The sequence below is a fragment of the Mastigoproctus giganteus genome, chromosome 8 (genome assembly GCF_048544385.1).
Source record: "Mastigoproctus giganteus isolate SK-2022 chromosome 8, ASM4854438v1, whole genome shotgun sequence".
Taxonomy (NCBI): Eukaryota; Metazoa; Arthropoda; class Arachnida; order Uropygi; family Thelyphonidae; genus Mastigoproctus; species Mastigoproctus giganteus.
In genome coordinates, this window is record NC_143582.1 from 57701023 (window position 1) to 57718161 (window position 17139).

General features: G+C 38.7%; 1 protein-coding gene across 5 annotated transcripts in view; it reads right to left on the reverse strand.

The window, feature by feature from the left end:
• LOC150081550 (organic cation transporter protein-like) overlaps positions 1 to 17139 on the reverse strand; it is a 165577-nt gene that overhangs the window by 22000 nt on the left and 126438 nt on the right. For all 5 annotated transcript variants that reach the window (XM_090380098.1, XM_090380096.1, XM_090380097.1 and 2 more), the window contains one exon: positions 13794 to 13888. In XM_090380098.1, the coding sequence (XP_090236224.1) occupies positions 13794 to 13888 (95 nt within the window). The remainder of the gene's footprint in view (positions 1 to 13793; positions 13889 to 17139) is intronic.

Sequence of the window (17139 nt, forward strand, 5' to 3'; positions counted from 1 at the left end):
ATGAGAGTCCGCAATTTGATAAAGAGACGAGACAAGTTTATGAAGGCTTTCGGTGATTAAATTGGAAAACAAGTGTTATTTTCAGATCGGTTCCTGCTCATTTTTTTTTTTTTTTAATTCTTACCCTGTAACTTATTTAATGACCGTTCGTAATTTGCAAAGAAAAAACAAATTACAATAGAAATCAGATCAGATATCAGTTTTCATGCTAAACATTGTTAGGGTACCATGAGGTACTGTGGTAGCTTATGTTTTATTGCGCCATCGTCGGTTAGCACGGACGAAATGAAGAAAAGGTTTTTCAATAGCATTTTATTTTATTTTATTTTTTGATTGACTTAATCACTGTAATTACCATATACTAAATTTACAAGGTATCTGTCCTTGCCTTTGAAGGGTTTTCCCGAATTAATCCGTTTCGGTAAACAACTTTAATGACTATAAATGAAACAGTTCTTTAAAGACAATGTTCGACACGCAGGTAACATGATGTAAGAAGTATAAAAGATATATATCACTACACTGCATACATTCTAGGATAATATAATTTATTAAACGGCAGTACCATCTCTTTGAAAAAAGAAACCGAATACGACAACACTATATACATCAGTAGAACACTGAAATAAAGTTATTAAAGTAGGTACGTTACGGTCATGTGTCACGGCCTTCAACAGCGAATTTTTTGAAGTTATAGACTACAGGAAAAACATGCACAACATATTTACCTCCACAGACCGACTTAAGGCGACAAACGCAAAAGAAACGCATGTTTCTTCTATTTGTATATGGTCCTGTCTGGATGTAGAACCATGGCTGGCATCAAAATTAATATTCCGGCTGGTAGAGATCGCGCAGGGCCCAATAAGATTGGCGATACTGTGCACAAAGCTGTTTTCATTAATGCCTTCACAGGATAAGAAATATGTCAATATATATTTTTACTTTGACAGATCCCTACTGAATACAAATCTGTAAGCTGTTCATTCACCAACACAACGGTTCCCAAACTGTGGGCCGCGGCATCCTGGGCGGCCTCAGCGAACTCACAGGGGCGCTGCGTGATATTTTAAATTTTCGAGGGAAACAGCGATATTCGACATCTGTCGCACACCGCGCGAACTACTAGCTCGAGGTAGTTCACAGTTTCAACATTACTTATCAAGTTGATTGAAACTACAGTACTTAATAAACGGAACTATTAGGTATTTCTTTTGCCATAGGGGCGCCGTGAAAAAATTACTGAGACACTAAGGGCGCCGTGAACCGAGAAATTTTGGGAACCTCTGCTGACTAAGAATCAAAATACAGTCACAAAGTTAACTGAAAAACGTAAAGGGAGCGAAGCCTTCTAGTTGTGCAAGTAATTTTTCTGTTTTGGAACCGCTCTTAATGGTTATTCTATTCTTGCTGGATTTCGCTGTTCATAAAATGTCTCAACTAAGTTTACCGTTCTGTTCTCATTAGTTACCTGTAGTACAAAGGGTACTAGGAAAGTTTTGCAATACAGCTTTGTTTATTTAATTTTTTCAAAGTAATTTCCTCTACATTCAATACACCTCTCCATCCTCCGAAACCAATCTTTAAACCAGTTCTGCCAAGTTTCACTAGGGAGTAAAGCACACTCGTTGTCCCAAGCCCGTAGAAGGTCCTCATCACTGGAAAACCACCTCCCTTTTAGCTTCATTTTCACATGCGGGAACAGTGCAAAGTCGCAGGGAGCAAGGTCTGGCCTGTAGGGAGGGTGCTCGAGAAGTTTCAGTCCTGTCGTGGTCAAATATTCGGTGCAGGCTTTGGCGCGGTGAGCTGGAGCATTTTCGTGATGGAGGTACCAGGTGTCCATTCTTGACTTTGGCCGCAGGTTCTTCATAGATCCAGTGACTTTAGGCAGGCATTGTTCAGTATACCACTTAGCTGTGACTGTCTTCTGCGTGTCCAAAACGACACGTTCCACAATTCCACTCGATTTGAAAAATACAGCTATCATTTTCTTCTTTACAGATCGGGATTTTCTGACAATTACGGGTGTGTCGTCATCATCAAAGACCCAAACTTTGTTTTGAGCCTTGGTCGGCAGATCGTAATAGTACAGCCAAGTCTCGTCACCTGTCACGATGTTGTTCACATACCGAGATTGTCCCTTATCAAACTTTTTTAACATCTCCCGGCACCAAGTCACACGTCGTGTCATCTGCTCTTCAGTCAGTTGATGCGGCACCCAGAGAGAACAAAGTTTCTTCACGTGCAAATGATCTTGCAGAATCGAACGAATTGCTGGTGCATTTAGGCCCAAAGTATCCTCTATCTGTTGGTAGGTCACTCGTCTGCTTTCGTCAAGCATTTTCCTCACAGCAGTAACGTTTTCCTCCGTAACTGACTTCGTGGCCTTCCCGGCCTCTCAGAATCCTCCAGAGTGAAATTTCCCCTTTGGAATTCTCTATACCACCTGAATATCGTTGTACGATGTGGACAATCATCATCTAGTGCAAGAGTCATTTCTTCTAAGCACAGGTCTATGGTTAAACCACGCACGAAATTATACCGCAAAACTGTCCTTATCTCATTTCGTGACCACGATGCCATCGCAAGCACTTTACACTCTCACTACTAATGAATAACTGAGCCCATCGACTTGGCGCGGTGGCTACTATGCACGTATGAACATGTCTCAACATGCAGCAACAAGCAGCTTCCTGTGATTCATTGTTGCGTCATATTGCAAAACTTTCCTAGTACCCTTTGTATATATCTTACGATCAATAAAATAAAAAATACAAACTGCAATACACGAGATTTTCCAAGTGGATATTATTCACATTGCTCTGTCGGCAGCACTTAGCTCGGTCAGTGATTTCATCCTCAATAATCTATTGAAGTTGAATATCTCGGTCAATGATTTCATCCTCAATAAATGGAGTGGCCTAAAGCATTTAATTGAGTTAGAATGTTATTTTTTGTAGCGCATTCATCTTTTATGTTACAGGTGGAAGTGATTCTTGCACTGCTTCTACTGGAATTAGCAACAGCCTGGAAGGCCAGTTGCTGGGGATTTCAAGAACTACTGGGAGTCATCATGAAACAAGTAAATACATGGGCAGTGTTAGGGTACCTAAGAGTAACAACAGGTGCATGTACACTTGCATGTACACCAATGCTAGGAGTATAGCAAATAAATTTGATGAATGTGAAATGCTGGTCAAGACATGGAAGGCGGATACTGCTGGGATATAAGAGAAGTGGTGTCACAATTCTGCGCAGGCAGTGCAGAATTGGAATTTGGGGCGTACAGCTGTACAGAAAGGATAGACAGGATAGGAAGGGAAGAGGCGTTAGGTTGATAATTAAGAAACACATAAAATCAAACGAAGTGCATCCAGTTGACATGGCTGGACAGTGCAATGTTGAGTCACATAAGCACTGGAAAAATCAAGTAGAGAGTAGGAGTGTGTTATAGGCCTAATAACTTTAATGAGTACAACAAACAATTGTACAGAGAAATAGTGGGCCAGTACATTAGAATGTCTTATAACGGGAGATCTCCACTTGCCATATACTGACTGGAACTTGTCGGTTGGTCACTCGCGCACTAGCAAGACTTTTGTGGATTTATTGGATGATTATTTTCTGCAGCAGCATGTTCGAGAGGCAACCAAAGAGAGTAATACTCTTGATCTGATTATCAGCAGTGATTATTTGTGCATTAAGAATTTTCAAATAAAGGTACCGCTAGATGGCAGTGAACACAGCGTGCTGGTGTGGAATTTACTTAAAGATGTAACTACCATCAGGAATAAAGGGAATGGTTCTTGTTTTCTTAAAGGTAACTACAGTGTATCAGACAGTTTTTAAATTCTATACAGTGGAATCAACTGATGACGGTACCAACAGCAAATTCTAAATAGCAAGCATTCAAGGAATTAATATTGGAAGCAAATAGACTTTTCATACCAACGAAGAAATACTATTCAAGGTATAGGCCTAAATGGGTGTCAGATGAACTAATGAGACTCGTGGCAGAGAAGAAAAGAAAAATGCAAGGGATGCATATAAATTATCAGAAGACAAAGAAGCCTATGGTAGATATAAACTAGTCTGTAATCAAATCACAAAGGAGGTTAGGCAAGCGAAGACAGATTATGAGAAATCTTTGACAAAGGATGCAAAGAAAACAGCAAAGACTTCTTTGCTTATGTGTACTCAAGGAGGAAGAGGAGAGGACAAGCTGAATGAGTATTTTACATCTACATTCACACATGAGGAATTCTGTAGAAAAGTGGCAGCCAGAAGTTTATCAAACCCCTAACAGGAAGCAAAATGATTCTGTAATAACTGAGAGAAAAGTGGAAGAGAAATTGTTGAAGTTAAACATAAGAAAGGCAGCCGGGGTGGATGGGATCTATCCAATTATATTAAGTGGAAAACGAAGGAAGTTAAATATAAGAAAGGCAGCCGGGGTGGATGGGATCTATCCAATTATATTAAGTGGAGGACGAAGGAAGTTAAATATAAGAAAGGCAGCCGGGGTGGATGGGATCTATTCAATTATATTAAGGGAGGGAATGAAGGAAGTAAACAAACTCTTAGTCATAATTATGAGGCATGCTTGGATTCAGGAGAGGTCTCTGTGGACTGGAGATGTGTGAATATATCCCCACTCAAAGGGGGCTGAAACGAGTAATTACAGACCTGTTAGTCTTTCTGTTTAAGGGAAAATAACGGAGTTACTGGTTAAAGAAGTAACGCAGGATCATTTACACAAGGTTGTAATTATACTTCAGACAACATTTGTTTGTAAGCGGAAATCTTATCTGACTGGATACTACGATGAGGTCACAAAGAACTCAACACTAAAAATAATTCTGATATCATACACTTGGATTTCAGGAAAGTTTTTCAAACTGTTCCACATAAAAGACTGCTGTACAAACTGGAGCAGTGTGGAATAATGTTATTAGTGCAGCCCACCAAGGTTCAGTGTTGGGCCATTGTTGTTTTCTATATTTATCAATGATATTGATGAAGGTATATCAGGATTAATGTCCAAATTTGCAGACGATACGAAGGTTGGCAGGATTGTTAATGACAGTACGCAATTGCAACAGGATCTAGAAAAGTTGGGCAGATGGACTGAGAAGTGGCAACTGAAGTTTAACATTGTAAAATGCAAAGTACTGCATATGGGTAGCAGTAACGTAGCAACTGTGCGGTACTGCACTCAGGTTAGTGGAGAATGAAAAAAGATCTGCGGGTAATTGTGCAGTCAGATATGAAGTTTCTGATCAGTGCGGACAGGTTGCCAGAGTAATCAATGGTGTCATGTCAATGATATACAGGAATTTTTCTAGCAGGGTTAATCGTCTGGAGACTAGGCACTTGCGCGGTCACCTGATTGAGGTGTATAAGGCCTTGATAAGGAGATGATTAATTATCGCTTTGTATAAAGCAATGGTCAGGCCACATCTTGAGTACTGCAAACAGGTCTGGAGGCATCAATTTAGGAAGGATGTAGAACTGAAACGAGTACAGAGATGGGCAAAGAGATTGGTGAGGGGAACAAAGGGGTTACACTTAGCAAGAAAGGCTTAAGTTCTGCAAATTGCATCGTCTAGAGACTAGGCACCTGCGCGGTCACCTGATTAAGGTGTATAAAGCCTTGAATGGTTTGAGCAAGCTCAATGCTGAGGGGATTCTTCCTCTTGCTCAGATTACACACCTCAGGAGATATAAATTCAAACTGAGGAAAGATAATTGTAGAACAGATGTGCAGAAATTTGACTTTAGTCAGTGGGTGGTTGAATGCTGGAGCAAATTTCCATCGGTCGTTGTGAAAGTTGTTAGCTTAAATAAATTCAAGGAAGAATTGGGCAAACTTTGGGAGCGAATGAATGGTTTTTATATATGCCTGTACTAATACTAATGCTTCACCAAATTCCTTTAAATGGTTTCTTGCGGAGCGTCGTTCACTTTCTTTTTCTTCATCTTGCTATAACTCTATTGTATATATCTAACGAACGGTCTGAAATTAAAAATAACCTTGTCGCCATGAATTGATCTGTAAAATATTTACCTCATATTTCACCTTCTTAGCTCATTCGATTTACCATGTCAACAAGCGGTATCATGTTTTCGTCCTTCAACTTCACTTCCCTGGTTTATAAATCTTTTAGAAAATCATTCTAATTCAGACACGATGTTTCAATAACTTCGGTAATACAGAATCCTATATTTCAGCAAGAAAAACGGTACATCTTTTAAACTTAATTTTATTAATATAGTTGTGATATCTGCAACATGTGCTGCTTCTACTGCTACTATTCAAAATCACAATTTGGTAATTAGTTGCATTATTGTCATCACTTTGCAATTCACCTATATAAGGATGAACTGGTGCATTAGCGGCTCTGACAATTACTCATGATAATGAAGAATTAACAGAGCTGTTCTAGCATTTTTTAGAATAAATTTTGTTTATATAGTCTTTCTTCTAGCCATTGCAGAAAACAGGAAGTGAGTGTTTTTGAAATCCTATGAATTTTGTGATTTTCCTTTTACTTAAAACGTAATTTCCAGTAGAATTCGCAAGCTAAGGTTACGACTTGGTGCAGCATCAAGTCGTAAACACATCTTTGTTGTTTCTGGGAATTTTTTATTGTAAAAACATAAAACGCATTAACCTATATTACATAGTGCCGTGTGCGAATTGAAGGCTAATAAGAAAGAAGATAATTGACATTATCCTCGAATTTTCTAGATATTGTAATTTTCGGAAAATACACGTGAAGGACGTTTGTTCCCGAAAACAGAAGACGGAGGGATAGGTGAGCGAGAGGAAAAGTTGGTTCCATATTTGTGTTGAACGGTGAATGGAGGCTGACTTAGGGCGGCATGTGTTCGACTTGTTTTGGAAGAGAGTGGGGAATTACATTTGCTAATCCAGAACTAACTCACAGAACTAACTTTTCATCTTCCTCGTCTATTCATTCAACTGGCGTATTCTGGAACAACCTTCCTTCATACGTATTTCCTGAAAATTACAGTCTACAGAAGTTCAAGTTCCAATGTCAACAAATATCTTCTTTCGTCTTCTCAACCTCCAACCTAATCACGGTACTAAGTACTATAGGTTCTAATACCTCTCGTTTTTGGGGTTTACATAAAAAAAAAAAAAAAAAAAAAAAAAGGAAGAACTTCGCCTATGAAAGTATCTAGAGAAAAAGCATGCAACAGGAATCCAACGCCTATGAGACAGGAAATGAACAGGCTTTGTAAGAGATGGGTAATCAATTAACCTGCGTACCATCTTCTGAACAGTCTCTTCTATATTCTTTTCAGAAGAAGGTAGCCAAAAACAAAACCCGCTTTCTTTGAAGCAGAAGAAGCACTATTTGTCATATTCTTATCCAGAGATTTTAAGTCATGCCAATCGCAAAGAGAGATGTGTTGTTGTCTGGCAGTCTGATTGTCATTAAAGCTAATCAGTGGAACGGTAGATTCGTTTTGAGAAATATAAGACAGGGCTGAGTTTCTGAAGGTTTAAAGTTAACTAAATTTTCTTTGCCCCATTTAAGAATTTTTTTTAATGAAAAATCCCAAACAAGAGAGGTATTAGAACCTATAGTACTTAGTACCGTGCTTGGATTTGACGGTTGGAGATTGAGAAGACGAAAGAAGATATTTATTGACATTACACTTGAACTTCTGTAAACTGTAAATTTCAGGAAATACGTATGAAGGAAGGTTGTTCCAGAAAACGGCAGCTGAATGAATAAATGAGGAAGATGAAAAGTTGGTTCTGTGAGTTTGAAGTTGGACAGTAAATGGATGTTGGCTGGTGGCGGCATGTGTTCGGACTGTTTTGAAAGAGAGAGCGGGAATTATAGAAGCCAATTCAGAAGAACAGTGCCCATAGAAGTATCTGTAGAAAAGGCATGAAACAGAAACAGTACGTCTATGAGCAGAGAGTGGAGAGACTCTGTTACAGATGAGTCATTAATTAACCTAACTGCCCCCTTCTGAATGGAATCTAGAAGCCTGAGAGAGGTTTTGAGGGCACCTAGATGTGGGAACAATATTCCATGGCAGGACAGATTTGCGATTTCTACAGAGTGAACAGCTGTTTGGAAGAAAAGTTAACGCCGAGAGTGAAAGAGAAAACCAAGTTTTTTAGATGCAGAGAAAGAAATATTTGTAATGTGCTTGTGCCAAGAGATTAGAAGTCAGGGTGATCCCCAAAAGAGATATAGCATTTTGCCTAGAAATCGGAGTGTCACCAAAGATAAGCATAGGAGCAGAAGAATCTTTTTTGCGAGATATAAGACAAGACTGAGTTTTAGAAGGATTGAAATTAACTGAGTTGACTTTGCCCCACTGGAGCCTTACCTGGAGATCGGCATTTAAGGAATTGGTAGCAGATATTCGAGAAGTTGAAGCTGATTGAGCAGGGCGAGGTTTCTCAAACTGGAAAGTGGAATGCAATGTGCTATCATCTACAAAACTATGGATAGGATTTCCGGTCAATCGAAGAAGGTCATTAATATACAAGAAGAAAAGAGTGGGGGGAAAGAACTGAATCTTGGGGGACACCAGCATTAGTGGAAAAGTTAGAAGATAGAGAGCCATCTATCATCACTCTCAGTGAGCGGTCAGAGAAAAAACTGAATAATCAATTACAATAAACAGTTGGCAAACCATAGATGGAAGCTTATTTAGAAGACCTTTATGCCAAAAACGATCGAAAGCTTTTGAGATGTTAAGAGCAACTGCTTGTGTTTCACCGAACTTTTCCACTGAATTTGTCCATAGATGGGTAACATAAGCCAGAATATAACCAGTGGATCGACACTGACGGAATCCATACTGGCGATCGTTGATCAGACGGAAGGTTTCTAGATAGTTTAAGCGTTGGCGGTTAATTGATTTCTCCATTACTTTAGAAAGAGTACAAGTAGTTGCAATGTGGGCGATAATTGGATGGGAGGGATTTGTCACCTTTTTTGGAACTGGCTCGATGTGAGCAAATTTCCAAGCAGAAGGAAAAATACCTTTGTAATAAGAAAGTGAAAAAAGGAGGCAAAGAATAGAAGTAAGCTCAGGATCGCAGGTTGCTTGAATATGGATATTTAAGGAATTGGTGCTGAATATTCCAGAAGCTGGAGTTCTTTGTGCAGAGCCAAGTTTCTCAAACTGGAAGGTGGAATGAACTGTGCTATCATCAGCAAACCTATGGATAAAATAAATAAATAAATATTCATTTATTGCAAATACAGCAAGCCCATCACAGCACATGGCTAGGGGCAGGTAAAAATACAAAGGGAATGACATAAAATAATCGAGTATATGTACATAGAAGATTTAATATAGATATTAACAATGGCTAGGAATTTTAGTTATGAATTTAAAAAAATTGCAGAACAGGACATTTGGCTTTCAGTTTCAATTACTGGGTTGGATTATGTTTCTTCATTTTATCGGTGATCTAACTCCTGTAGGCTTCAGAGTTGATTAACCTGTTGCAATCAATGTTGTGATGATTTATGAGGTGAAGAGATACATTGGGGAACATTCTGTCCATTTGTTTGAGCCTGGAGAGGCTGGATTTGAATCGCTGGTTTCTTGAATTTTCACTGTTGGGGGCAGCTATTATATTGGCTAAGTTTGGTGAATCGCATGCAGAGATGATTAACTTTGCAAGAAGCAATGATCCCAGACTCGTCGATCACCTGTTGCAGAGGCTTTGTTTTTAAGTTTTTATAAAGCTGTTGCCTGGATATTGTATGGGGAAAACGAAGCTTACTATTGAGCCATCTAAGAACCCAATATTCTAGGGCAAGGAATTTCTTGACGGTTACTTGAGGAGCACCAGACCAGATTTCGGAAGCATAGGACAGAATGGGAAAGATGCATCTTTGAACATGCTTAATAACTGTTTTTCTGTCTTGAATCGCTGCTGTTTCTTGTTTGATTAACCATTTTGCTTTTTGAATTTTCTGAGCAACATATAAATAGTGGGCATTAAAGGGGAGATTTTTATCAAAAACAACAGGATTTCCAGTTAGTGGAAGAAGGTCATTTCTCCCACTATACAACAGTGGGAGAAAGAACTGAATCTTGGGGAAACATCAGTGTTAATTGAGAAGTTAAAAGATAAAAATACATCTACCATTATCCGCAGCGAGTGGCCATAAAAAAATTGGATACCCAACTGGGAAAAACAATCCGCGATGTTAAGGTCTTATAAACAAGCTCTCATCTTATATTCATAAGATGGGAGCGTGTTTAGAAGACCTTAGAGCCCATCACGAACTTTAGAAATGTTAACAGCAGCACGTTTCACGAATATTTTCCATCAAACTTGTCCAAATATGTGAAACATACGTAAATATATCACCAATAGATCGATACTGAAGGAATCCATAATGGCAATAATTAATCAGAGGGAAGTTTTACGCTCAAGAATTGGCGGTTGACGGATTTCTCCATTACTTTGAAAAGAACTGAGGTAAGTACAATGAGAGAATAACCGGGAGAGGGGGGGGGATTTGCCACCTTTTTTAGGAACTGGCTGGATATAAGCAAACTTCCATGTAGAAGGAAAACTACCAGTGGAATAAGAAAGTGTAAAATGGTGACACAGAACAGGAGAAAGCTCAGAGCACAAGTTTTGAGAAAAACATAGAGAATAAATCTGGAAATTTCGCTACAAGCCAATTTCAATATGCAACATTCTTACTTTGAATAGCTTCAGCACATTCCTTGAGACAACAAGATTTAGAAAAAGGACGAGATTTCAGGGTGAAATATGGAATTAATAATAAATAATAAATTTTCTGTTTATACTCCGGGACGACCAAACGGTCAGAGGAGTTCACAAGATAGACAGAATACAAGAAACAGCACCGTATTCAGTAGTCACGGGCTTGAACCCCGGTCACTCAAGGCACGTGTACTTATGCACCCGCGCGCCTAACCACTAGGCTACGGCTTTGTTGTTGTTGGTTTAGGGATTTATTAGGGGCATCGGCAACTATGACCATAGTGCGCCAGAAATGGTGAATGAATGTTTACGCCCCTACAAGAATACCTTCACTGACATTATTTCAGCAAACAGAAGTTTTAAAGCCAAGGAAAATTAGAATAGAAGTGATGCAGATCATTCCATTTCGCATTTTTGTAATGTCAAACGACAAATGCTAGGAATGAATGGACATGATAGAAAGATTACGTTGGAGAAAAAACCATCACCAAATTATGATCTGCGGTACCAAGAGAACTACTAACATTGACCAGGTAATCTGAAAGATCGTTGGTGATAAAAACTGAAGATTGTCGTGCGTGCGTGCGTGCGTGCGTGCGCGCTCGTGTGTGTGTGTGTGTGTGTGTGTGTGTGTGTGTGTGTGTGTGTGTGTGTGTGTGTGTGTGTGTGTGTGTGAGGTTTGGATTATCGGGTTTTCTTGTGGGTACATGATCATGCTGTATGAGTTCATTAGTAATCACAAATGCCTGGGCATCTCAACCAGCTAGATCCATGTAATCCGAACACTGGAGAAAACCGGAACTGCGACATTACTATTAGGAAACTTACACTGGAGAAAGTTCAGTTTCAGAGACAGGAAGCCAAACAGTTCTAAGTGATAAGTGTAGTTGGGAGAACAATAGAGGGAATATATTAATTTTAAAGAATGGGATAGAGAAATTTTAACCCAGGGAAGATCAAAAAAGATGCTCTTAACAGCACTATAACTTGTTCAGGGCTCAAACTCAGTTCAGTTAAGTACACTGGTGTTGAAAGAAAATGCATCATCCCTTAAAATTGTAATTGGCGTCCGAATAACGTAAGAGTATATGGCAATATTTTTTACAGATTGCATCAGATAAGATTTACACGCGTAGGTGATGACGTAATATTGCATCAGCTGTTACAGCTATATAAGCACGCTCTGCAAGAGTTGCAGTCATTCCTTGCTTGTGTCAGGATGGCGAGTTGCGAGCAGTTGACGCCATGAAGAAAGTGTGCTACTATTGCTTTCCGTGAGGAAGGATGTTCTTCTCGTCATATTGCTTATAGAGTGTCTCGTAATCAATCGACAGTGAGTAGATTTCTTTCCAAACTCAAGAACACTGGTTCTGCTAATAGGAAAAAAAGAACCGGACGCAAACAAATCTCTACGCCAAAAGGACTGCATTTTGAAGCGCTTGTGCCTTAAAAACAGTAAAGTTTCTTCGTCTGAGCTGAAAAGAGAATGGGAAAAACATACATGAGTGGTAGCAAGTGCAGTAACAGTCAGAACACGCCACTTCAAAATTGGGCATGTAGCTCGTCGTCCCAAGAAGAAGAAGAAGTCCCTCCTCACAAAAAAAAATGAAAAGGGCCCGATTAATTTGGTGTAAGAAGCATGGCAAATGGACCCCGGGCAGTTGAAGTCAGTTATTTTCTCAGATGAGAAGAAATTCAACCTGCATGGCTCTGATGGGAAACAAACGATTCGCCGTAGACGTGATGAAGAATAACATCCAGACTGTATGAAGTCTACACTGAAATTCCCCACCAGCCAAATGATATGGAGGTGCATTTCGTATCGCGGGGTAGGTCACCTGCAGTTTATAAAAGGTTTCGTAAATGCCAATGGATACCTAGCTATATTGGAAGGCAGTGCTGCTAACCATTAGAGACCATTTCAACCTGCCAAGTAACTGCATCTTTCAGGACGACTCTGCTCCTTGTCATCGGGCGAAAAGTGTAAGTAGACAATTCTGTAATATAGGTTCGACAGTAATGTGTTTACATTTGTTACAGGTAAAAAAAAATGGTTGGAAGAACGGTCCATTACAACTCTTAGGTGGCCAGGAAACAGCCCGGACCTGAAATTTATAGAGAACTATTGGCATCGTGTGGAATCTGCAGTTGCCAGAACGAAACCAAAGACCCTTCGTGAACTTCGGGAAGCCATAATTCGTGTTTGGGACCACGAACTATCAGTTGATTATCTTCAGAAACTGATCTTGCCAATGCCTCCATGGCGTGCTGCTGTCATCAGGGCCAGAGGCGGTTCAACTAAATAATAGTTTGCACCTGGTGAACTTTTCATTTTTTTTTTCCATTTAAAATAATAAACTGAAGCAAATTGAGGGCTTCTGATAACATTTCAACCGTAATTGTCGTGTTTACTAAAAACTGTTATATAAAGGTTGCAAATGCTCATTTTGGAATATTTTGAGAGCATCTGTCAAATATTACTTAGCTTTGCCCTTAACTTTTAATAAATATCTTTTGTTTATATTTCTCTTTGTGATGCTGGTCATTAATGTAACATACCATCGCGAAAAAGGGTTAGAAGTGTGAAATAACCAGATGATGCACTTTCTTTGAACACCAGTGTATGTGTGTGTCTGTGAAGTGCCAGAGCAACTAAGACTATAAAGAGTCGGTATACTTTCTATAATTGCGTCTATACTTCGGTCGGTTTTCTGGGCAAAAACACGTTTCTGGAAAAAAAAAAAAAAAAAAAAAACATGCAAACTGTTGCGAGAATGATTAATTCAGACAAATTAAGAAAAGTCCATAAAAATTCTTCACGTTCCTGACAGGATTCGAACTCACACTTTTCCAGAATCATGACAGGTTTGGGAGAACGGTGATTATAACCAATGTGCTCACATTGGTTATAATCACCGTTCAATTTGACACTACTAATACTAATACTAATACTAAAAGCATTCGTTTCTCATAAGCGGTTTAATATACGAATCATGATATTCAATTTCAAATGAAAGTTTCCTTTGTAAATATTACTTACCAACAAAAGTAGAGATTAAGAGTTTTCTTCCTCATATTCGGAGTTCGTAAAAGATCTAAAATTGTTGCATGGGATACCTTTCTTTGAGCTACTTCCTGTAAAATAAATATATTAATGGTATATAAAAACCAAGAAAAAAAATTGGACGTTTGACATAAATTTAAAAATATAAATATTTATTTTAAAATCCGAAATTATCTCACATTAACTACTGTTTAATACCATATGGTGGGCAGAAAATTTAATTTAACAATAAAAAATTCCCACATTAACAGATTTTAATGCACTCAAATAAACTTTATGAAGTGGTATACTACAGGATCCAATCATATATTATTACTATTTCTTACTTGTAATACCCTCATGCAGAGGCGTAACTAGGTTTTCGGGGCCCTTGGCAAATTCGTGGCTACGTGCCTTTTTTCGGTAATTGGTAAAATCATAAAAAATAATAAGTTATTTATAGCGAATTTTTCTATTTAGAGATAAATGTTTTCTTTTTACCGAATTTTTTTAGAATTTTTTTATTTCTTCGTTTTATGGAAACGAAAATTTTCTTCGTTCTATGAACGAAGAAAATTTTCCATATAACGACTGCATTACGAGACTTAACTGGGTTCCCATCGTTCGCACCCATGGCCTTCAAGCAAGCAATAGTGCTGTTGTTACGCTCGAATTAAAAGATAAAGAGATTACCATCTGCAACTCAGTGGGACCCGTAAAACCTATCCGTCTACCTGTCCCACATACCGAGAAGTCGAGCTGGTCAACTACTTTTTGTGTACCCATAGCCAGTGGGCACACCAAAGTGTATTAAACATTCGGGCATTAGGCTCTGGTTAACTTTCTATTGTAAGCACCCTGATAGAGATTTAGAAGAGAGTGGGTTCCCTTTATCCCGATAAGTTGTTTCGTGGAAGTGAAAAGGCACCGTTTCAAAGCTATTGGGCTGTCATCGAGCACAATATGAAATACAGAGGAAATGATGCCTCCCACATTACTATCTTGGTCTTTTCGAGTTATCTATGATGTAGTCACACCGATATTATATAGATATAAAACTCTTGCTCTTAACATATTATGCCTTGTTGCATTTAGTTATTTTAATTTATCTCACTTCGTACTTTTGTTGCTAACAAATTAATAAATTCATGCTGAATTTCTGGAGATAAATAATTAGTGTGGTGTTTAATATGCGATTCCAGAGAATGTTTCATACCAAAGTCAAATTGCTGACAAATTTTATCAACTTTAAAAATACGCCACAATTTTTTTCTTCGGTATATAAGGTATGTTCGTGTCAGACGGCATCCGGAATTTCTCCCATCTCCGTATAACCTAACCTAAGAGATCTGTTTTTGTGGGTATTAAAGTTCCATGTGGTCGGATCATTAAAATTCAGACTTACATGTTCCATGTTAATATTATTGCTGCCATCATTTTCTTCTGACAACTGTTGCTGGTTATTGTCCATACTTTCTAATTCTTTTAAAAGAACTTCAACTGTTTGAGCCTTTTCTTGGACTTCCATTTCAGTGGCATCATCATTTGTTTCATCTTCATTCGAACTTCATTCACATGAACAGGGTTTAACTAACAGGTCTATAATTACTTGTGTCGCCCTTTGATCCTCTTTTGTGAATTAGGGTCACATTTGCACAACTCCAGCCCATGGGTACCTCCCCTGAGTCCAAATTAGCTCTCATAATAATAACTAAGGGTTTGCTTAATTCCTTTGCTGCCTCCTTTAATATAACTGGATAGATCCTATCCACCCCGGGTGCCTTTCTAGTGTTTATCTTCAACAATTTCTCCTCCACTTTCCTCTCAATTATTACAAGATCATCTAGCTCACTGCCAGAGTTTAACTCGCCTCTGGCATTCCCCTCCCTGAATAACTCCTCATGTGTGAATGTAGAAGCAAAATACTCATTTAGTTTGTTAGCCATATGAGCAGGATCATCAACAGTTCAACCATCAATATCCAGTGGACCAATCTGATTCATCCCTTCTAGAGTTTACACAGGTAAAGAACTCTTTGTTGTTTTTCTTTGCATCCTTTGCCAAAGATTTCTCATAATCTGCCTTTGCCTGCCTAATCTCCTTTGTTACTTGGTTACAGACCAGCTTATATCTATCATAGGCTTCCTTGTCACGCATTAATTTATATATATCCCATGCATTTTTCTTCTCTGCCATATGTCTCATTAGTTCATCTGACATCCAATTAAGCTTAGATCTTGAACAATATTTCTTAGTTGGCATGTAAAGCCTAGTAGCTTCCAAGATAAATTCTTTGAATGCTTCCCATTTTGAATTTGCTGTTGGTAACATCATCAGTTGGTCCCACTATATAGAACTTAAAAATTTTCTGAGACCACTGTAGTCGCCTTTACAGAAGCAAAAACCCTTCCCTTTACCTTTACTTGATGGTAGTTACCTCTTGGAGTACATCCGACTTCAGCACACTGTGATCACTGCCACCTAGTGGTTCCTTTATCTGCAGATTCTTAATCCATGAAGAATCACTACTGATAACCAGATCAAGAGTATTACTCCCTCTAGTTGCCTCCTGAACATGCTGATGTAGAAAACAATCATCCAATACATGCACAAAAGGCTTGCTAGTGTGTGTGACCAACCCACAAATTCCAGTCAATATCTGGGAAATTAAAATCCACCATTATAAGACTCTCTGATTTACTGACCCACTCTATTTCCCTGTACAGTTTCTTATTATGCTCATCAGAGTCATTAGGCCTATAACACACTCCTACTCTCAATTTTTATCTCCCAATGCTTATGTCACACCAAACTGACTCGACACTGCATTGTCCAGCGATGTCGACTGGCTTCACTTCCTTGGATTTTATGTGTTTCTTAACTAATAGCATAACCCCTCCTCCCTTCCTATCCTGTCTATCCTTTCTGTAGACGTTGTACTCCCCAAATTCCAGTTCTGCATTCCTTATATCTGTGTGACACCACGTCTCTGATATCCCAACAATATCTGCCTTTGAGGTTTTGAGCAATACCTCAAATTCATCAAATTTATTGTTTTATTTAAATTATAAATCACAATATTCATGATTACCTGTTTATATAGCAATAACAAAAACACTAGAACTTATTCAGTTTGTACACAATGCGTGAATTGCGAACTACTGTGCATTCGAGCATGTGCTGATAAAGCGATCGCCTGATTGATCCCTTCAAAGTTACATTCTGGACAGCAAATAGATCTATGATACTATGCAGTGTAAGTGAAAGTGTGTGTTGTTGTCATACGGCACCAGGGGTTCCGCGTTGCTTTCATTGTGGTGAACCAGTTCACTGGGAAATGCCA